General features: G+C 36.1%; 1 protein-coding gene across 1 annotated transcript in view; it reads left to right on the top strand.

Annotated features, from left to right (window-relative positions):
- The window catches only part of ZFAT (zinc finger and AT-hook domain containing), a 422,711-nt gene that overhangs the window by 10,371 nt on the left and 394,275 nt on the right, over positions 1-18,065 (top strand). The window contains 1 exon segment of the mRNA XM_037803015.1: positions 12,622-12,807. Coding sequence (XP_037658943.1) covers positions 12,622-12,807 — 186 coding nt within the window.

Here is an 18,065-nt window from a genome sequence, read left to right as displayed (position 1 = left end):
TTCCTTGACCAGTAAAATGTTGGAGGAAGTGCCGTGTCCCGTAATTGAGCAGAAGTCTTAAATTCCATCTTGTGGTTCTGCATAGCTCTTGTTTCTCTCTCATGGAACTAGCATGCCTGAGATAGGGCTATTCCTTCAGACTGGGTCCCTGATACCAATCCATGGTACACATATAATGTAAGTGAGAAATAAATGCTTGTGTTGTAAGACTCCAAGATTTGTTATCATAGCATAATATAGCTTAATACCGAAGAGCCTATTATTAGTGACTGACACAGACAAAATTCGAAGTGCTATATGAAGATAAAAAAGACTTATGTCTTGTCTTTGGGTAGCTTGCAGTCTTGTTGGATGCATTAGATTTCTAGAGGTTATTGGGAATTGGAGATGAGGAAAGTATAAAACTGTCTTTGAAGTTGAGGATTTTTGTTGACCTCACCCCTAGGCTGAATCAGTCAATATGTTTGCAGTCTGGGTCTGTGATCCAGCTACTCACTGTTGTGACATTGTGACAAGCATGTTTTCTGTGAGCATACATATCACTTTTCTAAAAATGAATGTTTAAAAAGATGGACTTCTACAGAATAGTCATTAAAAGTTTCCTTCTTAAATCTGTTAATCACCATTCACTAGGTAAGCTAAGAATCTGCCTAGTTGAACTATTTCTCCAGTATGTCTGGAAAAATATCATGAGGTCCTAGATTCCATGTGAATTTTATTTTGTGAGCAAATTTCCCACTGCCATAGCTCTATCTGCACCTCACTTTGCCTGGGTGTTTCAGGGAGACAAAACCTAGGCCGGGGTTCTATGAGGAATCTTTCCCTACCCTTGGAAGCTAAGGCATACATGGCTAGGGTTCAGGGGTATTCTTGAAACCTTTGAAATAATTACATGTAGAATTTTGTATAAATATGCATTGTTCTGGTCCCTAGCTTTCATCAAATTTTCAAAGACGTTCATGACCCCTGGAAGCTTAAAAGTCCTGTTGTAGAGTGAGAATAGAAGTAGAACAAGGACTTAGAGAGCACCGCTATTTAAAGGACCGTTGGAACAAGAGCCCAGAAAGATAATTAGGAGGTTTGAGAACCAGGAGCAAAAAAAAAAAAAAAAAAATATGATAGAAGGCAGTTCCACATTAATCAGCTTTTTAAAAATGTGTTTTACAGTTTTGCATGCATCCTACATCCTTTTTCCTCTTTTAGGAAATTAGGGCAAAGTTTGTCATTCTCCCTTTTCATGCAACTTCTTTTCAATCCCTTTGAAATTACCAGAAGTGCAGTTACATTCAGTGTCTTGGGATTTAATTTTTCTTGATCTATAAATATGAATTTAAATAAATCCCTTCTTTTGCTCTCTTCTTTCTATCTTGGGGTTTAATTTCTTTTTTTCTTTTTCCTTTGTAATTCTTATTTTCCTTCCTAGATTATACCTTTATTGAGGTATAATTGTTGTACAATAAACTGCACATACTGAAAAGTGTACAGTTGGATAGGTTTTGACATAGGAGTTTACCTGTGAAACCAGCATCACAGTGAAGATACTGAATGGATCCCTGACTGCCATGCATGTTTGGTCCTCCTTGGTAATCCCTCCCTTCAGTCTCCAGGCAACCACTAATCTGTTTTCTGTCACTTTATATTAGTTTACTTGTCCCAGAATTCAGTGTGTACTCTTTCTTGTTTGGCTTCTGTCACTCAGCATGATTATTTTGAGATTCATCCATGTTGTAGCATTTTTTTGGCTAAGTAGTAGTTCATTGTGTTTGTATATATACCACAATTTCTTATCCATTGACCTGTTGATGGACATTTGGGTTGTTTCTTGATGGCTTTTACAAATAAAGCTGCTGTGAACATTCATGTACACATCTTTGTATCAGTTTATGCTTTCATTTCTCTTGGGTAAATACTTACAAGTGGAGTGGCCTGATCATGTGGCAGGTGTATGTTTAACTTCTTATGAAACTGCCAAGCTGTTTTCCAGAATGATTGTACCAGTTTACATTACCACCAGCATCTTGGCAACATTTGGTATGGTAAGTCTTTTCAATTTTAGCCATTCTAGTTGGTGTGTAATGATATCTCATTGTGGTTTTAATTTTCATTTCCTTAATGACTAATGATGTTGAGTATCTTTTCATGAGCTTAATTGCCATCCCTAAGTCTTCTTGATGAAGTGCCTGTTCAATGAGTAAAGTGTTTTGCTCATTTAAAAAAATTGAGTTGTTTGTTTTCTTAGTATTAACTTTTGAGGGTTCTTTATATATTCAAGTCCTGTGTTATATTTATGATTTGCAAATATTTTCTCCCAGTCTGTGGTTTGTCTCTTCATTATCTTTAACAGTGTCTTTCAAAGAGCAGAAGTTTTTAATTTTGATGAAGTCTAATTAATCAGTTTATTCTTGTATGGATTATGCTTTTGGTGTTGTATCAAAATATTTTTTCCTAATCCAAGGTCACAAAGGTTTTCTCCTATGTATTCTCCCAGTAGTTTTAGGTTTTATATTTAGGTCTTTGTTCCATTTTGAGTTAAGTTTTGCATATGGAGCAAGGTATGTATCGAAGTTCATTTGTTTTTGCGTATGATTATCCAGTTATTGCAGCACTATTTGCTGAAAAGTTTATCCTTTTCCCATTAAGTTTGCCTTTGCACTTTTATCAAATATCAGTTGTCCATTTGTGTGTGGTTCTTTTTTCTGGACTTTCTCTTCTGTTCCTATTTGTTGGTTTTGACACCAATACTACACTGTGTTGATTACTGAAGTAGGTGTTGAAATCAGGTAGTGTTAGTCCTCCAACCTTGTTCTTATTTTTCAAATTGGTTTTGAAATTCTAGGTTCTTTACTTTTTCCATTTAGAAATTTAGAATCAGTTTGTCAATTCCTTCAAAAAAGTATGCTGCGATTTTTAGTGGCATTGCATTGAATTTATGAATCACTTTGGGAAGAAGTGCCATCTTACCAAGGTGAGCCTTCTGATCCAGGCATGTGGCACAGTGCCCCAATCATTGTGGTCATCTTTAGTTCTTCTCAGCAGTGTTGGGTGGTTGACAGGTAGGTCCTTTTGTCACATTTATTCCTAGTTCATATTTTTTTAATTCTATTGTAATAATTTTTTAAGTTCAGTTTTTTATTATTTGTTGCTTATTTTGTTTTGTTTTGTTTTTGACTGTAGCCTTCTTTTCACTGTTTTTAAACAGATGTGTGACATTCTTTTGCATTAAGGTTAGGATAACCTTCTACCATTTTAGACACATCCTTTAAAAATATGAAATATTTTAGAACCTTCCTAATGTTATGTAAGCTCTCATTTTTCTTGTTTATTGAAATCGTCTGGCAAAAACAGCAGTTTCATTTTAAGAATCTTGTTTTATTTCAATTGAGCCACCTTTCCTTTTATTTTTTCAGCATGGGATTATAAGAGTCCTTAAGTATTTTAGAAATTTAAAAACTAGGTGAATTTAGGGTCTAGAATCTAGATAATTGGCAGAATGGAAGTGCTGTTCATCCAAAAAGAGGATACAGAAAGCTTGGTAGAAAAGATATGAGTTGATATTTTAAGTGTCACCTTATGCCATTGTCTTACTTTGGTCAAGTCATTTAACATTTTTGAGCCGCAGTTCCTCATTTGTAAAATGGACTAATAATATCCTCTTTATGGGGCCATAATTAGGTTTAAATGAGGTGCTTTGTTAAAAGAGCCTGGCATAATGCTCTTAAATATATGTGGCTTCCATTACAATTATTACTTTATTCAACAAATGTTTAACACTTTCTTTGTGCCAGACACTACTGTAAGCTTTGGAATTACGGAACTAAAAAAGATAGGCAGAGTTCCTACTGGTGGGTCCAGGATGGGAAAGGCAGACAGTAAACAAGTAAAGGAATGAACTTACTAGATAATTTCTGCTTGTAATGAGAGCTATGAAGAAAGTCAGAGGAGGAGTCATGTTATAAAAGAGTTTCTGGGATGAGGAGCCACTTCAGAATGGATAGTAGCCTCTTTGAGGAGGTGATATTTGAGGGAAGACCCTCAAAGCATTTGAAGGAGGCAGACATGTGAAGATCTGTCCTGAAAACTTGCCTGGCAGAGAGAAGAGACAGTGCAGAGCCTCGAGAGTAGGAAAGATTTGGCACACTGGAGGGAGTAAGAAGAGCCCACATGGGCTGGTGGGGAGTAGAGGAGAAGGCAGAGAGGGTGGTAGGACCAGCTCTGGTGGGGACTTTTTGGGCTACAGTAAGGAGACTGGACGCCATGCTGGGTGCAGGGGGAAGCTACCTGAGGATTTTAAGAAAGGAAGTGACATGATCATCAGATGGCAGTGTTGCCATGGACCTTTAGAAATATGAACCCAGCCTGGAGACGTCAGCAAGCTGTATAATTTAGCTACTTGGATTTCTAGTTGCCCAAGAAACATTAAACTACTTATTTTCCCTGATATAAAATCCCACCCAGACTCTGGCAAAGCCAAGTCTGGGTTATCTAGAGCAAATACTATTTTATGTCTTTTAAATTTTACTGACTTGTTAAGCACTTGTATCTGTTTTCAAAAGTAGTGTTTTGTGGATTTTTTCCCCTTTTATATGCCCCGTTGTTGGTAAACTAGCATCACACCAGAGAGCACAAAATCTGGTTTCAGATGGGAGCATAATTATTGAGCACAGAGATGCAAAGAATATTAACAAATCTTTACTACTAGAGTATAATTCTATGGAATCATGAAATTACTGAGATGAATAGACCTTAAGAATTATTTATCTTGTAATACCTTCCTTTTATAGAAGAGGGGACTTCAGTCCAAAGAGGTTCAGTGGCTCACATGATATAAACATTAAAAATTATAATGTTAAAATAAACCTGGTTTTTACTATCCTCCCAGTTGTAGAGTGGGAGGTTTTTAGACAAAATTTGGAACCAGAGGAAAGACGGTGACTTCGGTTTGCTTTTTTGCATTCTTCTTTGTTGCTCAATTATTTTACACTAATACCTGGACTAAGGATGTTGTGGTGAATCACACAGTCCCTCTTCTGTAGTGTGAAAACAGAGGAGAGCAGTTGTCCTAGAGGTTCAAGGCTGTGGTAAAGGCCAGGCCGGTGTGTTGTGGGAGTGCTGGTGGGCATGTCTAAGTGACCCTGAATTCAGATCAGAGCCTCTTTGCCTATAAAGTTGGGTGTCCTGGGCAGCTTCCTCTTTCAAGTTAGCGTGCATTATATTGTCTTGGCTGTTGGCCTTTCCTGTACTTTTGTACTTACCAGCTGTAAGGCTATGCCAGGCATAAGCCAGTTTGAAGGCCATGGGGCAGGCCCAGTGGGTCGGTGTGTATCTGGCCAGTAAGACCTGTCTTGACAGCTTGCCCTATGCACTGGAGAGTCCTAAGCTTCAGGATGTGCCCATGGCCAGTGATAAGCCACTGTGATGGCAGTGTGTCTTTTTTTAAATAGAAACCCAGCTAGAGACCGATTGAAGAATAGTTCATCTTGTATAGATGTGTACTTCCTCTAAAATGATGCAGATTTTATTAATTCTTAATTTTTGAAAAATACCAAAAGGGAATGTCATTTTGTTTTTTGGTTTGTTTGCCTTTTTAACTTATTTAGGAGCTTGGCCATTCCTAAGAATACTAGCACATGAAGTTTACTATTGTTATAACATGTTCTGAATCTTAAAATAAAGTACCAAAAATGCATTCAGAGAACAGGTAAAGTAGCACTGCTATAATTAGGGAGAAATAGTAGTTTCCTTTTAAGTCTCTCTTTCAAGGGCTTATAATTTTCTGTAAAACCCAAACATTATCTCTTGGGCGGGTATATTTTATTCTTGTTCTTGATTCTGTGTTATAAAGTTTGATTAAAAAGGAAAGATATTAACTTTTTTTTGTCTCCCACACAAAGAATGTCCCTATTGTATTTTTGTGTGTTTTTTTTTTTTAAAGACTCAATTTAATTTCATATCTCTGAGCCTGCCTTAGTTGAGACTACTAGGTGATCAGTTCCTGATGACTGTTACATTTGCACAGAGTGTGAGGTCACAGCCAATTTTGACAACGGCGTTATCCATCTCTTGGGTCATATGAGGATAGAATTATCCATCCCCATTATCCATCTCCGGGGCTTAAGAGGAAGGGAGCCAGAATCGTAGAAGTTTGAATTGAGAAAATTGGACCCAAGTTAAAAAAAATGAAACCAAATTCTGAGTAACTCCACCCCCCCTTCATTTTGTACAAATTGAGCTGAACTACAGAAGTATTTTCTGTGAAAGGACAAATGAGCTCTCCACAGTGACTCAGGTTTTAGCCTGAATAGAAAACATCTCCAGCTGTACTAAATATAAAACTGTCAGCTCTTTGAACAACTCTTTGCAGTCATTAATCAGCCTTCTCAGTTAACAGTGGAAAGTAGCGTAGCATAGGTAAGAGAGCAGGCCCTGGAGCCGGCCGCTGGGTTCCTAGCTCAGCTCCACCAGTTACTGTATGGCTTTGGGCTGATTGCTTTCTGTCTCACCTTCCTCACTTACCAAATGAGGATAATACCCTAATAGGGTTGTTATGAAGACCATATGAGTTAATATATGTAAAGCACTTAGAACATTGCCTTAAACATAGTGAGCACTGTTATGTGTTGTCTGTATTTATTATTGATGTGTATCTGTAATACATTTTAAATACAGAACTCTCAGGAAATTTCTTCCAGGTTGAGGATTTAGTGTATCCATTGCTAAGAACATAAAACACTAAACTCAAAGAAACAAAGACCATTACATATTTCACTTTTGGTATCTTTAGGAAGATTGCATGTTCTGAAGCTTATTGAATATGCCAGAAGTTTCCAAACTTGGCCTATCTTATCTGAATCTCTTGGGTATTCTGAGTCATCTTGAATGTTGTGCTCTTGACACGTGGAATTTGGCATTCATTCATTCATCAAAGAGAAAAATATAACTCGTAAGATGTCCTAAAGTTTGTTCTTAGGAAGAATACTCAGCAATTCAGTAGACCATGGAAATACTAAAGACTTAGAGGTTTTTATTGAAAGTATTAGTATTAAATGGTATCTTCTGTATTTCAAATTGGGTTATTTAAATTCCCCTTAATTATTAAAGAATTAGACATTAATATAGCTTTCAGGTTATTCCTTGAAGACTGCTGTATTTATTCAACAAAGATTTCTGTAGTGTTTATGATATATATTGGATCCTGGAAGGCAGATTTATACATTTTTATATCTCTGGTGTCTACCACTTTGTCAGATACTTAGTAATTAATAAATTTTGAAACAATTTTTGGAGAATGCATAGATATAGAAGCCCCTGTTAGTACTTCCTACATGCTTATCCTGTAGTCTAGTTCAGAAAATAAAACATATATGGAACATTACATTATCTCATTCAGTTCTCACAATAACCCTACAAGATTGGGTACTTTAAATTCTCAGTGTACGGACTTTCTCAAAGTTGCAGAGTTAAATATTTGGACTTGTTCTGTCTGACTGTAAAGTACAGACTCCTAATTTCTATATAATGTTGTCTTCATAAGAGTAGACGATCATAACAGTGTTCCAAAGGCTATTTTAAAAAGGTGGGTGCTCCAGGGTTGAGGCTCAAAACATTAGTAGTAGTATAATGTTATGACGCTTGTGATTGCTGTGTCACAATGAGAGATTCTGGGGCTGCATACGCTAGTCATTTCAGAAGATTGAGGAGATCATACTTTTGTTGGTGGGAATGTAAAATGGTACAGCCACTATGGAAAACATTTGGGTGGTTTCTCATAAAGTTAAGTATAGGATTACCATATGACCTGGCAATATCTGCCCAAAAGAATTGATATCTACCCAAAATTATTAAAAGCAAGGACTTGAACAGGTATTTGTATATCAGTATTCATAGCAGCATTATTCACTAATAGTCAAAAGGTAAAAGCAGCCCAAGTGTCCATCAGCAGAGAAATGGATAAACAAAATATGGTATACACACAATGAAATAGTATTCAGCTGTAAAAAGGAATGAAATTCTGATATGCGCTACAACATGGTTGAACCTCAGAGACATCATGTTGAATGAAATAAGTCAAACCCAAAGGAACAGATATTTAAGGTTTCACTTAGATGAAACAACTAGAATATACAAATTCATAAAGACAGAAAGTAGACTGCAGGTTACCGTCTGAGGGGGTGATGAAAAAGTTTTTCTAATGGATGGTGGTGATATTAGCACAACTTGTAAATGTAATTAATACCACTGAACTGTATATTTCAAAGTAGTGAAAATGGAAAATGTTATGTTGTACGTTACCACAATAAAAATTTTAAATTTTTAAAAATTAAAAAAAAAGATTGAGAAGTGTACACACTGGTTCTTGACATTGTTTTCTATATAATTCTGTTATGGAAGTACTTCTTTTTCCTGAACTTGGAACGATGGTATTTTGGTAATTGAAGTTTTTGTTACCTTTTTTTAATTGAAATTTTACAATTTTCTCCAGTGGCATCCTGATCAACACATTGAATTTCAGTGGTTTTTGTTTTCACATTCTTTTGTTGCCAAGAATTGACTGCTGTTTGAGTTAACTTTTCAGTTCCCTACATAAGAGGGGTGTCTATAATTCTGCTTCCTAATCTTCAGCATTTATGGTTTCATGTTTGTGGGGTTAATTAGGATAATCTTAATTCCATTATTCCTTCCATCCTGTAGCTGCTTTGTCAAACTATCTTTCTTTCAAACCCTTTAGGGAATTGATAATCTCACCCTCATTTTTCTTCTCTAATAGCTCACTGGCCTTACTCAGATTTGAATTTCAGTTGTTCTGTCCCTGTGTACTACTTCCTCTCAATAATTACCTAACAATTGTTTTTCCCCTCTACATTTCTAATGCCTCTTCTTCACTATCTAATGCTCCCTTTTTCAGAAGGTGTAGTCAGCAGCTCAGGTGCTAGCCTTGCATGATTCAGACTATAAAACTAGAATAAGATTTAAATGAAATAGAATCTTGGTGACTAGGATCTTCCTCCAGAATTTATATCTGCCCTCTGCTTTTAAGAAGAAGAATATTATATGGAAACAAATAGATACCAGAGAGTTAGCCAGAAGTTCAAAAATAAAAAGCAAAAATATTTGGGAATTGTCAACAAACTGTTTTTGATCATTTGCTATATAAGCTATAAGAAACTATGAAGATTTTACCTTTAAGTAAATCTCATAATTGTACCTTTTTTTTCTTTTTGTTTCTTTTTTAATCATTCCCATCACCATGAAAAAGGTGTCTGTGATCTGGACTGCTGTGACCGTTTTATAACCAGTAGCTTATCCTCCACACCCCTCTCTCAGATTATCATCTGTATCACAAGCAGTCTGATCTTTTCTAAAACAGGGATCTAATCTTGTGTTTTGTGTCTCAGAAGTCTTCAGTAACTCTTCATTGCCCATATTATCTGAATTCCCTGACATGTTTCATCCAACCTTGCATGCCTCCTTTAGACCATATACTCTATGAGAGTACCTGTCGTCATTCACTGTTCTGTACAGATAGATGCCTTTACCTGTGCCTGAAGCAGCTACTCATTCTATGAGTACTCTACACCAGGGCCTCTCCAAAGGTGTACCTCTAATCAGTTACAGTTATGTTGAAAAGTATTGGTCCCTTCCAACTCTAGGTTGCCACATGGGATCTGGTGCCTCCCTAATGATTGACGATGTGCTAAGCCCAAACAGGCAGCGGCTCTGCAACTTGGATTCCACTTCACCAGCGGGTTGCAGAGTGTGTTACTGCCCATTGTGGATGAGGGTCCCTGGAGCTACTGGAGAATGTGTGTTCCAAGAGCCCAAGGAGCCTGCACAGAGCCAGACATGCTACTTGTCAGAGGAAGGGGGAAGAAACAGTAGTGGCCAGCCAGAGGTTCTCAACTCTACTAGTCTCAAATCTGTCTTCATATATGTTAGATACATCTGTTACAATTTGTTGCTGATATTCCTATTTAATGACATTCAAGTTAAATAATTTATGAAAATATTCACATGGCTTTGAAATATATACACATTCTCACAGGAAAATTTTGACATTATTTGCTTATGAAAAGGAAGAGTGTTGGATTTTTAAATATAGTTTTATCTAACGTAAATGTTTGAACAACTGAAAGACATGATTTTATTTTTAGTTTGCTTATTTTGTACCATAGTTTCATTCTTAAAATGCTATTTAAATTAATTTTTAAATGCCAATGCATATAAAATGTATTAACCCAATTGGCGTTAATGAGACCAATGTTGTTGACTTTTTGCCCAGGTTAGTGCCACATCAAGTAAAACTCACGTCTACTCACACAGCTGCATCCCTTGTAGTTGTCAGGTGGACTCTTGCTTTGAGGGAGATTTTCAAGAGAGTGGGCACTAATCTATAGATAACATTGATAGAGTGCTTTTTTACTTAAAATGTGCTTTTATACTCATGCAATTTTATTTATTCTTCACAACCACTCTTGAGAGTTTTTTTCTCCCTGGTTTAGGGTTTTCTTATTTTACAGATTGGGAACTGATCCTGAGTAATTAAATTGACTCACCCAAGGTCACATATTTAGTGCAAGTGCAAGGATTTGAATCAATAGATGTGACTTCTTGAAGGATATTATGTTATCAGTGAGAATTTACGAAAGATAGGAGAGTCAATTTATACCTCTTATAGGACTGATTCTTTTTCTCAAGTATAGTGTAGATTTTTTCTTTTTACTAGAAAATCTTGAAAAAAATGTTTAGAACTAAATGAGTATAGGGACTATTGCAAAGTGAAACTGTCACTAAGTTTCACAATTAAGATTTCTTAGATCCTTACTTGCTGAATCTCCTTTTGCTTATATTTTGAGGCTGGAGTTGGCAGTTTACTTCCAGATGTGGATCTTGAGAATTAAGTAAACTTGTTAAAATGCAGGTTGCATTATAGTGATGCATTTATATGGTATTCCCTCCAGTATTATGGGAAACTTCAAATGTTGTAATTTGGTGTATAGTATAGTATGTATGAATTGTGGAAAGATTTATAGTCTACAGTAGTTACTAGTTTTGTGTGCAGCTCATGTTTACTTAAGTCTGTAAAGCAGAGTCTGGGGCCTCTGCACTCCTTATTAGCTGAAGGAAGTAACTCTTCCTTTAAATTATCTGAGGGTTGGTGGGCCACAGACCAGTCCAGCTTATCCTGATTTAAGTGGTCTTAATATTCAGAGTTAGCTCTATGTGTTGTTGGTGACTTATTTTTTACCATATTTATGACCTAGGACTTTCAAAGGGCAGAATTTTAAGAATCTAAAAAGGTTCTGCCTATCATTCAACTCACTCAGTTTGATTATGGTCAGAGGGTTTTGCAAAAAAAAAAAAGCCCACACATTTCTGAGTGCTTTATAGTTTAATAAAAATTATTTGATTCTTTTGCCAAAACCCTCTTCTACCCCATTTCCCATCCAGGTGTGAAGCATTCCTATGCAGGCTTTTTAAAGTAATTAACAAATCAGTGCTTATGTAAATGTATGACACCGATATTATTGGAGGCTGCACTTTCTTTGTTCAGGATAATAATGGAGAAAATGTAACATTACAATGAAATGATGAACTCAGTTATCCATTAATACTTCCTGAGGTTTTAGTGTGGACTCCCTCCACCTAACATTGCAGCAAGCACTTATACCATAAAATCACCACTCCATTTTAAGTGATTATCTTTTTTCAGCTTCGATATGCACAGCAGGTAGGGTGATCATTTGTCCTTGTTTGCCCAGCAGTGTTTTCTTTTTAAAAGTTCCTTGTCCAGGGAACCCTCTCAGTCCTGGAAAAACTGGAACTGTTGGTCACTCTAATGGCATGGATACATTGTCCTTTAAGCATTAGGCACGTTATTGAAGCTATAGATTAAAGCCTAGCTCAGTGGTTGTCAAAATTAAGCATGCATTAGAAGCAGTCTGTTACCAGATTGCCAGGTCCCATCGCCCGGAATTCTGATTCAGTAGGCCTGGGGTGGAGCCATGAGAATTTCCCAGGTGATGCTGATGCTGCTGGTTGAGAATGACTGGTCTAGGTCAGGCCATGTGCCATGGGAGCACAGGATGATATTTCCTTTAGATTTGTGGAGACCTGTGTTTAGACTTGTGTATTTAGACTTGTGTTTCTCTCCCTCACAGACCTGAGCACAAACTAACTGGAGAGTGTTTGTGTGTCTGAGCCATGATCATACAACCCAAAAAAAGACCTGCTCCTGATAGAGGTGACAGAAATGGGAATAGGCTTAAAAAAAATTTAAATAAAAAAGCAATCTGTATTTTGATTGTTTATAACAAGTTTTTTAGGCAGACTTTCTCATTTGAAATTCAGTTGGAATATCACATAATAAGAGAATCTGAGCTGAATAGTTGATTCCAGAGACCAAGAGGTCATTATTATAGCAGAGTTGATTTGATTTAAGCTGGGTGTAGTAGGGTCAATAGCACCCACCTTGCCTATTTCTCTAATTGATTATCAGTGGAAGTCCAATTAGATAAAAGATGTGAACTTGCTCTATGTATGTTAGCTGTCAGGATGATTGTGACAGTGTACTTTCCTGTTGGCAATAGTGCTTTCACGTTCGTCATCTCATTTCATCACTTTCAGAATCCAGGAAAGCCGGTGGGGTTTCAGACTTCTTCGTTCCCTGGGACTTTGCCACCACCTCAGACCTCCGTGCAATTGCCAGGCCTACTTGTCCTCAGAGGCTGCCAGGCACTTGGTGGTCCCCAGGAGAGTGGCCCCTTGTCCTGATGGCTTTCCATCTTGGGCCTGCCTCATCAGGAGAATTTGGTAAGTTTTCTGACTGAATCAAAGTTATTTTCTTTAATCCTCACTTTGTATGTGAAGAGAATCAGGCCAAGAGTAAGTGCTATGCCCATGTTCCCGAGCTGGCTGGTCGTCAGCATCCTCTCAGACCCCAAGTCCTCAACTGGTCGCTTAGTGAGCCTTGCTCTTCACAGAGCAGAGTCCCCTTGTCTTACTCACTTTTGCTCTCCTGCAGTGCAGGGTATGTGTGTATAAATGACAGAGAGTTGGGGAAACCAGAATTTGCGCTCAGTTCCTTTGTTTACTATGTGAGTTTGGTGAAATCACCTCTCCAATCTGTATCTTCTGCCTTATCTGTAAGTGGAATTAACACCTGCTGCACTACTGCCCTTACAGCTAGTTATAAGGATAAGTTGAGAAACTGAAAATACTTTGAAACATTTGTTACAAATTGCAGTTAGTAATGATGAAGTAAATAATGAATAAGTCTCAAGGAATAGGAAGCATGTTTTTTTCATCTTTCTATCCTGAGCACCTTGCTGCTCTATAAATTTTTCAAATAAATTGACCTTGTTGATTTAGATGTCTTTTTCTTTTCTGTCTTTTGTTTTTTGTGTTTCTGTTTTTGTTTTTTGGTCTTTGCTCTGTTTCTTTCACATGCTGTTTATAGAGAATAGTGGTTATTATTGAAAGGGTTGAAAACCCAAGTAGAATATCTTTTGGGGTATCTGTTTTGCTTTGTTTTCTTTATTGTGAGAGTTTTCTGCTCCATTACCTGTTTTCCTCTAGTTTGTGAATTCCTGCCTTTTTTCTCCCTGTCACCACCTTCTCTCATAAGACTTGATGTAATCACCATGTTACTACTTCTTGCACCTACCTTCTTGTCTACCCTGCCTTATTTCAAAGTTCAGGGTCAAAATTGTGGCATAATGTTTCTGAGAGATTACCTAGTCACCACTGAATTTCAGCTAACTAATTTCTTTTAGAAGATACAAAATCTTGGCCGACTCAGAATTTTACTTTTTTTTTTTCAGTATGTTTAACTTAAGTTTCAAAATGACATTTCTCGTTAACTGTGTTCATATGTGTTCATAGTAAAATTTTGCAAACCCATTAAAATTCCATTATGACAGTACTTCTCATTTTGGGTTGTCACGTTGAAAGAGATGTGTTGAGGCAGCTAGCTTGTATTCAGCATTGTATTTGAGAGATGTCTGTGGTATGACAGAGTCCGTGGCAAAATAGGACCGAGTGTAAATTATATATGACTACTCATAAATTGCTTGTGAGAGATTGATTTGACAAATGTTTCCAGTTATTGCATGGTTGTACTATTCCGGCCATCAGTTCAGTTATAATATTCATTTTTATCTGGACAGCAGTTTATACTCTATGTGTATTTTTCCCATATTTTATAAACATGTATAAACAGAAAAGTAAAATGCTAATGCTCATATTAAGAAGGGTAATTCTCAAATACGTATGTAACAAAGGTGGAAATCATTAGCATGCCAAAATAGTAAATCTTTAGCCTCAAGTATACTCTCATTAAACTTGACCTTTGTACTGTGTATTTGATTACAAATGAACAAAATTAAAGAACATTTATGAAATATAGATTGTTTATTTTAATTAAAGGTTGTTTCTAGAAGATAATTTTGTATTTATAGATAGGATTTTATAATTTGTCCCATTATAACATACCTAATTATTCAACTTACATTTAGTTTTCATATGTCTTCAAGTGTATGTCATATACAAAGGTACAGCAGTTGTCAAAATTTTATGATAAAGAAAAGATGCTATGTATTATGTGTGTGAGCAGAATGTAGTGGCTCTGATAAAAGTGTCTCTTTTTGATGAATCTTTAGAAAAATTTAAATGAGAACAGAGAGGGAAATTGTTTAAAGGAGAGAGTTGTAATAACTGGTTCATTGCAACTTACTGTGCAGCATCCTAGTTAGTCAAATGCTGTGCCTATCTAGGCATGAAATAACTATTTTTTTCCTAATTTAAATCTGGAAATTTTCAATTGTAGATCAGCTTGAATAGTCTTTGTTGTAAATAGCCACTAGATTTTAAGTATTTGTCTTCAAAAACAGTGACGGTCATCCTGTATCCACAGAGCCCTGTGCACTTTCCTCATTATTTCCAATGTTATTTCTGTAATGTGTAGAGTTATTTATAACATTTGAACAAAAATTATATTTCATAAAGCAACTTCTAAATATTATCACAAAAATATCAGTAACTGAAATCCATTATGCCATAGTTTCTCAAGAATATTGATAATAGAAAATTGGTAACTTTCAAAATTGTATATATTGGTTTTTTCAGTAGTTATCCTGTGTGTGTGTGCACGCACCCATGCGTGCTCATGTGTGTATACATAGATATTTCATTTCTTGGAAATCACTGTGACTTAATTGTAGACTCTAATTGTTTAATAATTTTTTATAGAAAAAGTTATTTTACGTGTTTTAGATTAAAGAAAAGGTTCGTTTCCATGGAGTGCAGATTTACTGTATTTCACTTAGTCTTCCTTCCCTCTTCAGGAGAGTGGTGTGGGAAACAAAATCGTTTCTGTCTATTGCTTTATAAACAAAACCAAGGTCATGAGTTTTTCTCTTATCTACTTTTCTTTGCTCATTTCCATGGACTGTACATCCCTAACCTAAATCAGCTAGGGCTAGGGGAAGAAGATATTAGACTTAGTATAGATCCACTGCCAGTAAAACCCACTGTTTTATTTATCATCCAAATTTGGACACTTTTGTGAGTGAAAGGGAGTCCCTTTTAATAATAATATCAAAGCGACAAGCATCAGTTGGGACTCTTGGGCAAACTGAGACATGTGGCCACTCGAATCATTAGGGTTCTCATTCTAGTGTGTTGTTATTAATTTTGAAACTCTAGGTTTAGGAAGAGAAAAACACATTTTTGCATATGTGTTAGAAAAACATTATCCTCTTACAGCATAACTGGTAATATCTAGAATGTTTGCCAAGAAAAACTTGTAATGGATATTTTCCTTTTTAATTAGACTATGTAGGAAAAAATTACAGTTGGTGGACCTCTCATTTTCTTGTTAATAACTATCATTTAAATGATAAATGTCACAGATATCATCTAGAACTAAGAAATTCTGTAAATCAGTAGATGAAAATGATGACTGTCAATAATGCATCTGTTTTTTCTGTTAATTTCTTGTTTGGAAAGTCTGTTGTTGTAAACATCCCCGACTGGAAGCTGTAAGACACAGCTAAGCTTTCAGTCAGATGTTTGCTGCTACCGGCTATTCATAGACATCATGTTGTTATAATTATATCTGAGGAGTGGAGTTGGGGAGACTGTAAAATGTGTGGGAAAAAATCAGAACTCTTTAGATTCCTTCATTTACTGCTCTCTGCAGGAGTGCATGTATTATGATAGCATTAACATAGGATCTTGTCCGATAATAGGACATCCTGTAGCAGATGCCAACCGAGTTGCCCAGACTTAGGATGTGGCTGCTGGGCTTAGAGAATTTAGTTGAAATGTCTTTTTTTCCCACAATGGGTTCCTATTTCTGTTTTTGCCCTGTCAGTGAACTTTTGTTCTTTATTACCTTTCCAAGTAGGCTAGACATTAACTTCCCAATAGTTCAGGGGACTGATTTCCTCCTTTAGAAATTCCATAGACATTCTGGAGACTAAATTTACCACCACCAGCACCGCCCAGCAGTGTACAACCTAGAAATTTTGGTTTTCCCTGTAGATAAGAGATGTGTGTGTATACTTTATCTCCCTCCTTTCAAATCCTACACACACACACACACACACACACACACACACACACACTTCTCACCCCAAATAATGTCATAGCTCCTGATCAGAACTCTCCTTCTCTTTGAAAAATTTCAAGATTTCAAACCACTAAGACCATTTACAACATTTGTTGTTGGTTATTTGTGTCTTAGTTTATTTGATATGTGTTCTTAAGCATTTTCATGTTACTTCTTGGCTTTTTTCTTCCAGACTACAGATGCCGTTGGAGCAGCTGTACTGTATTTTTTGTGTTTCTCCATAGAGCTAAATAAGGCTTTCCTCTTAGATGCTACTCAGTGTAGGCTAATTGATAGTGTATAATTTTATAACTGCTATTATTCTGAGTTTTAACACTTTGTTTTCTCATTTTTATTTGTGCTACTCAATGTAGGCTAATTGATAGTGTATAATTTTATAACTGCTATTATTCTGAGTTTTAACACTTTGTTTTCTCATTTTTATTTGTCTTTTAGACATTGGAAAACATTGCTGTTTTACTGAAAATTTTCTCTTCAATAAAGCTTGGTATTTTTAGCATTTATTATTATTAAACTGCTGAACATTGTGCTGTGTTAGGTGTAGTGAATAATTAAATCAAAGAGAAAAGTTCTCTGTTTTCCTACCATCGACATGAAGTAAAGCAACTTGCAAGTATAACCCTGTAATAACAACTGATCTCATTTTATTTGAACAGGAATACTCTTTCCTTTTACCTTTTATCTAAAGAGTAAACAACAGTTTGGGTCATAATATAGTTACTCCAAGCTCATCTGTGCTACAGTATTTATTTTTAAATGCTCCCTGATTTTGGAATTACATTTTTTTAATTAAATTCAGTTTTACTGAAATATATTCACATACCATACAGTCATCCATGGTGTACAATCATCTGTTCACAGTACCATTATATAGTTATGCATTCATCATCCCAATCTATTTTTGAACATTTTCCTTACCTACTGACTCTTAATAAGCACATTGTATTTCTGTGACCCTCCATTTTAGCACATTGGAAACCTTACATTCCAACTAGCAATAAATGGCTAGAGCCATTTCTGAGCCTGAGAAGTGTTCCCTGGCAAAGGTGGGATGTAGTGTGTTCTCTGGTAATCGGATTATTTCATATAAACCAGCTGACATTGTTTCCTATGAAAAACTTTTGTATGTAGCTTTCAAATTCAGTAACTTGGATAGAAACTGCCTAGTTTAATCATTTGCGCAGCTGAATTTAAAAGGCTTTTCAAAATGATAGCCCAAATCTAAACTAAAGGAGGAGTAGATATTCTGCATAAAGCTGTCATACTCCGCCCAGCTAGTCCAGTTATCCCTGGATGCTGCTGGATTAATGGTGCAGTCTGTGTTATGTAACATTTGTTTTATGTTATTCTGCCCTAATGAGGTGAATCAAAGACCATGTTCAGCTTTAATTCTGGCAGCTCTGCTTCAGTGTACTTATGTATAACGTTTTAGTCATTT

The sequence above is a fragment of the Choloepus didactylus genome, chromosome 14 (genome assembly GCF_015220235.1).
Source record: "Choloepus didactylus isolate mChoDid1 chromosome 14, mChoDid1.pri, whole genome shotgun sequence".
Lineage (NCBI taxonomy): Eukaryota > Metazoa > Chordata > Mammalia > Pilosa > Megalonychidae > Choloepus > Choloepus didactylus.
Note: the sequence above shows the minus strand (reverse complement) of the source record. Positions and strands in the feature narration are given on the sequence as shown.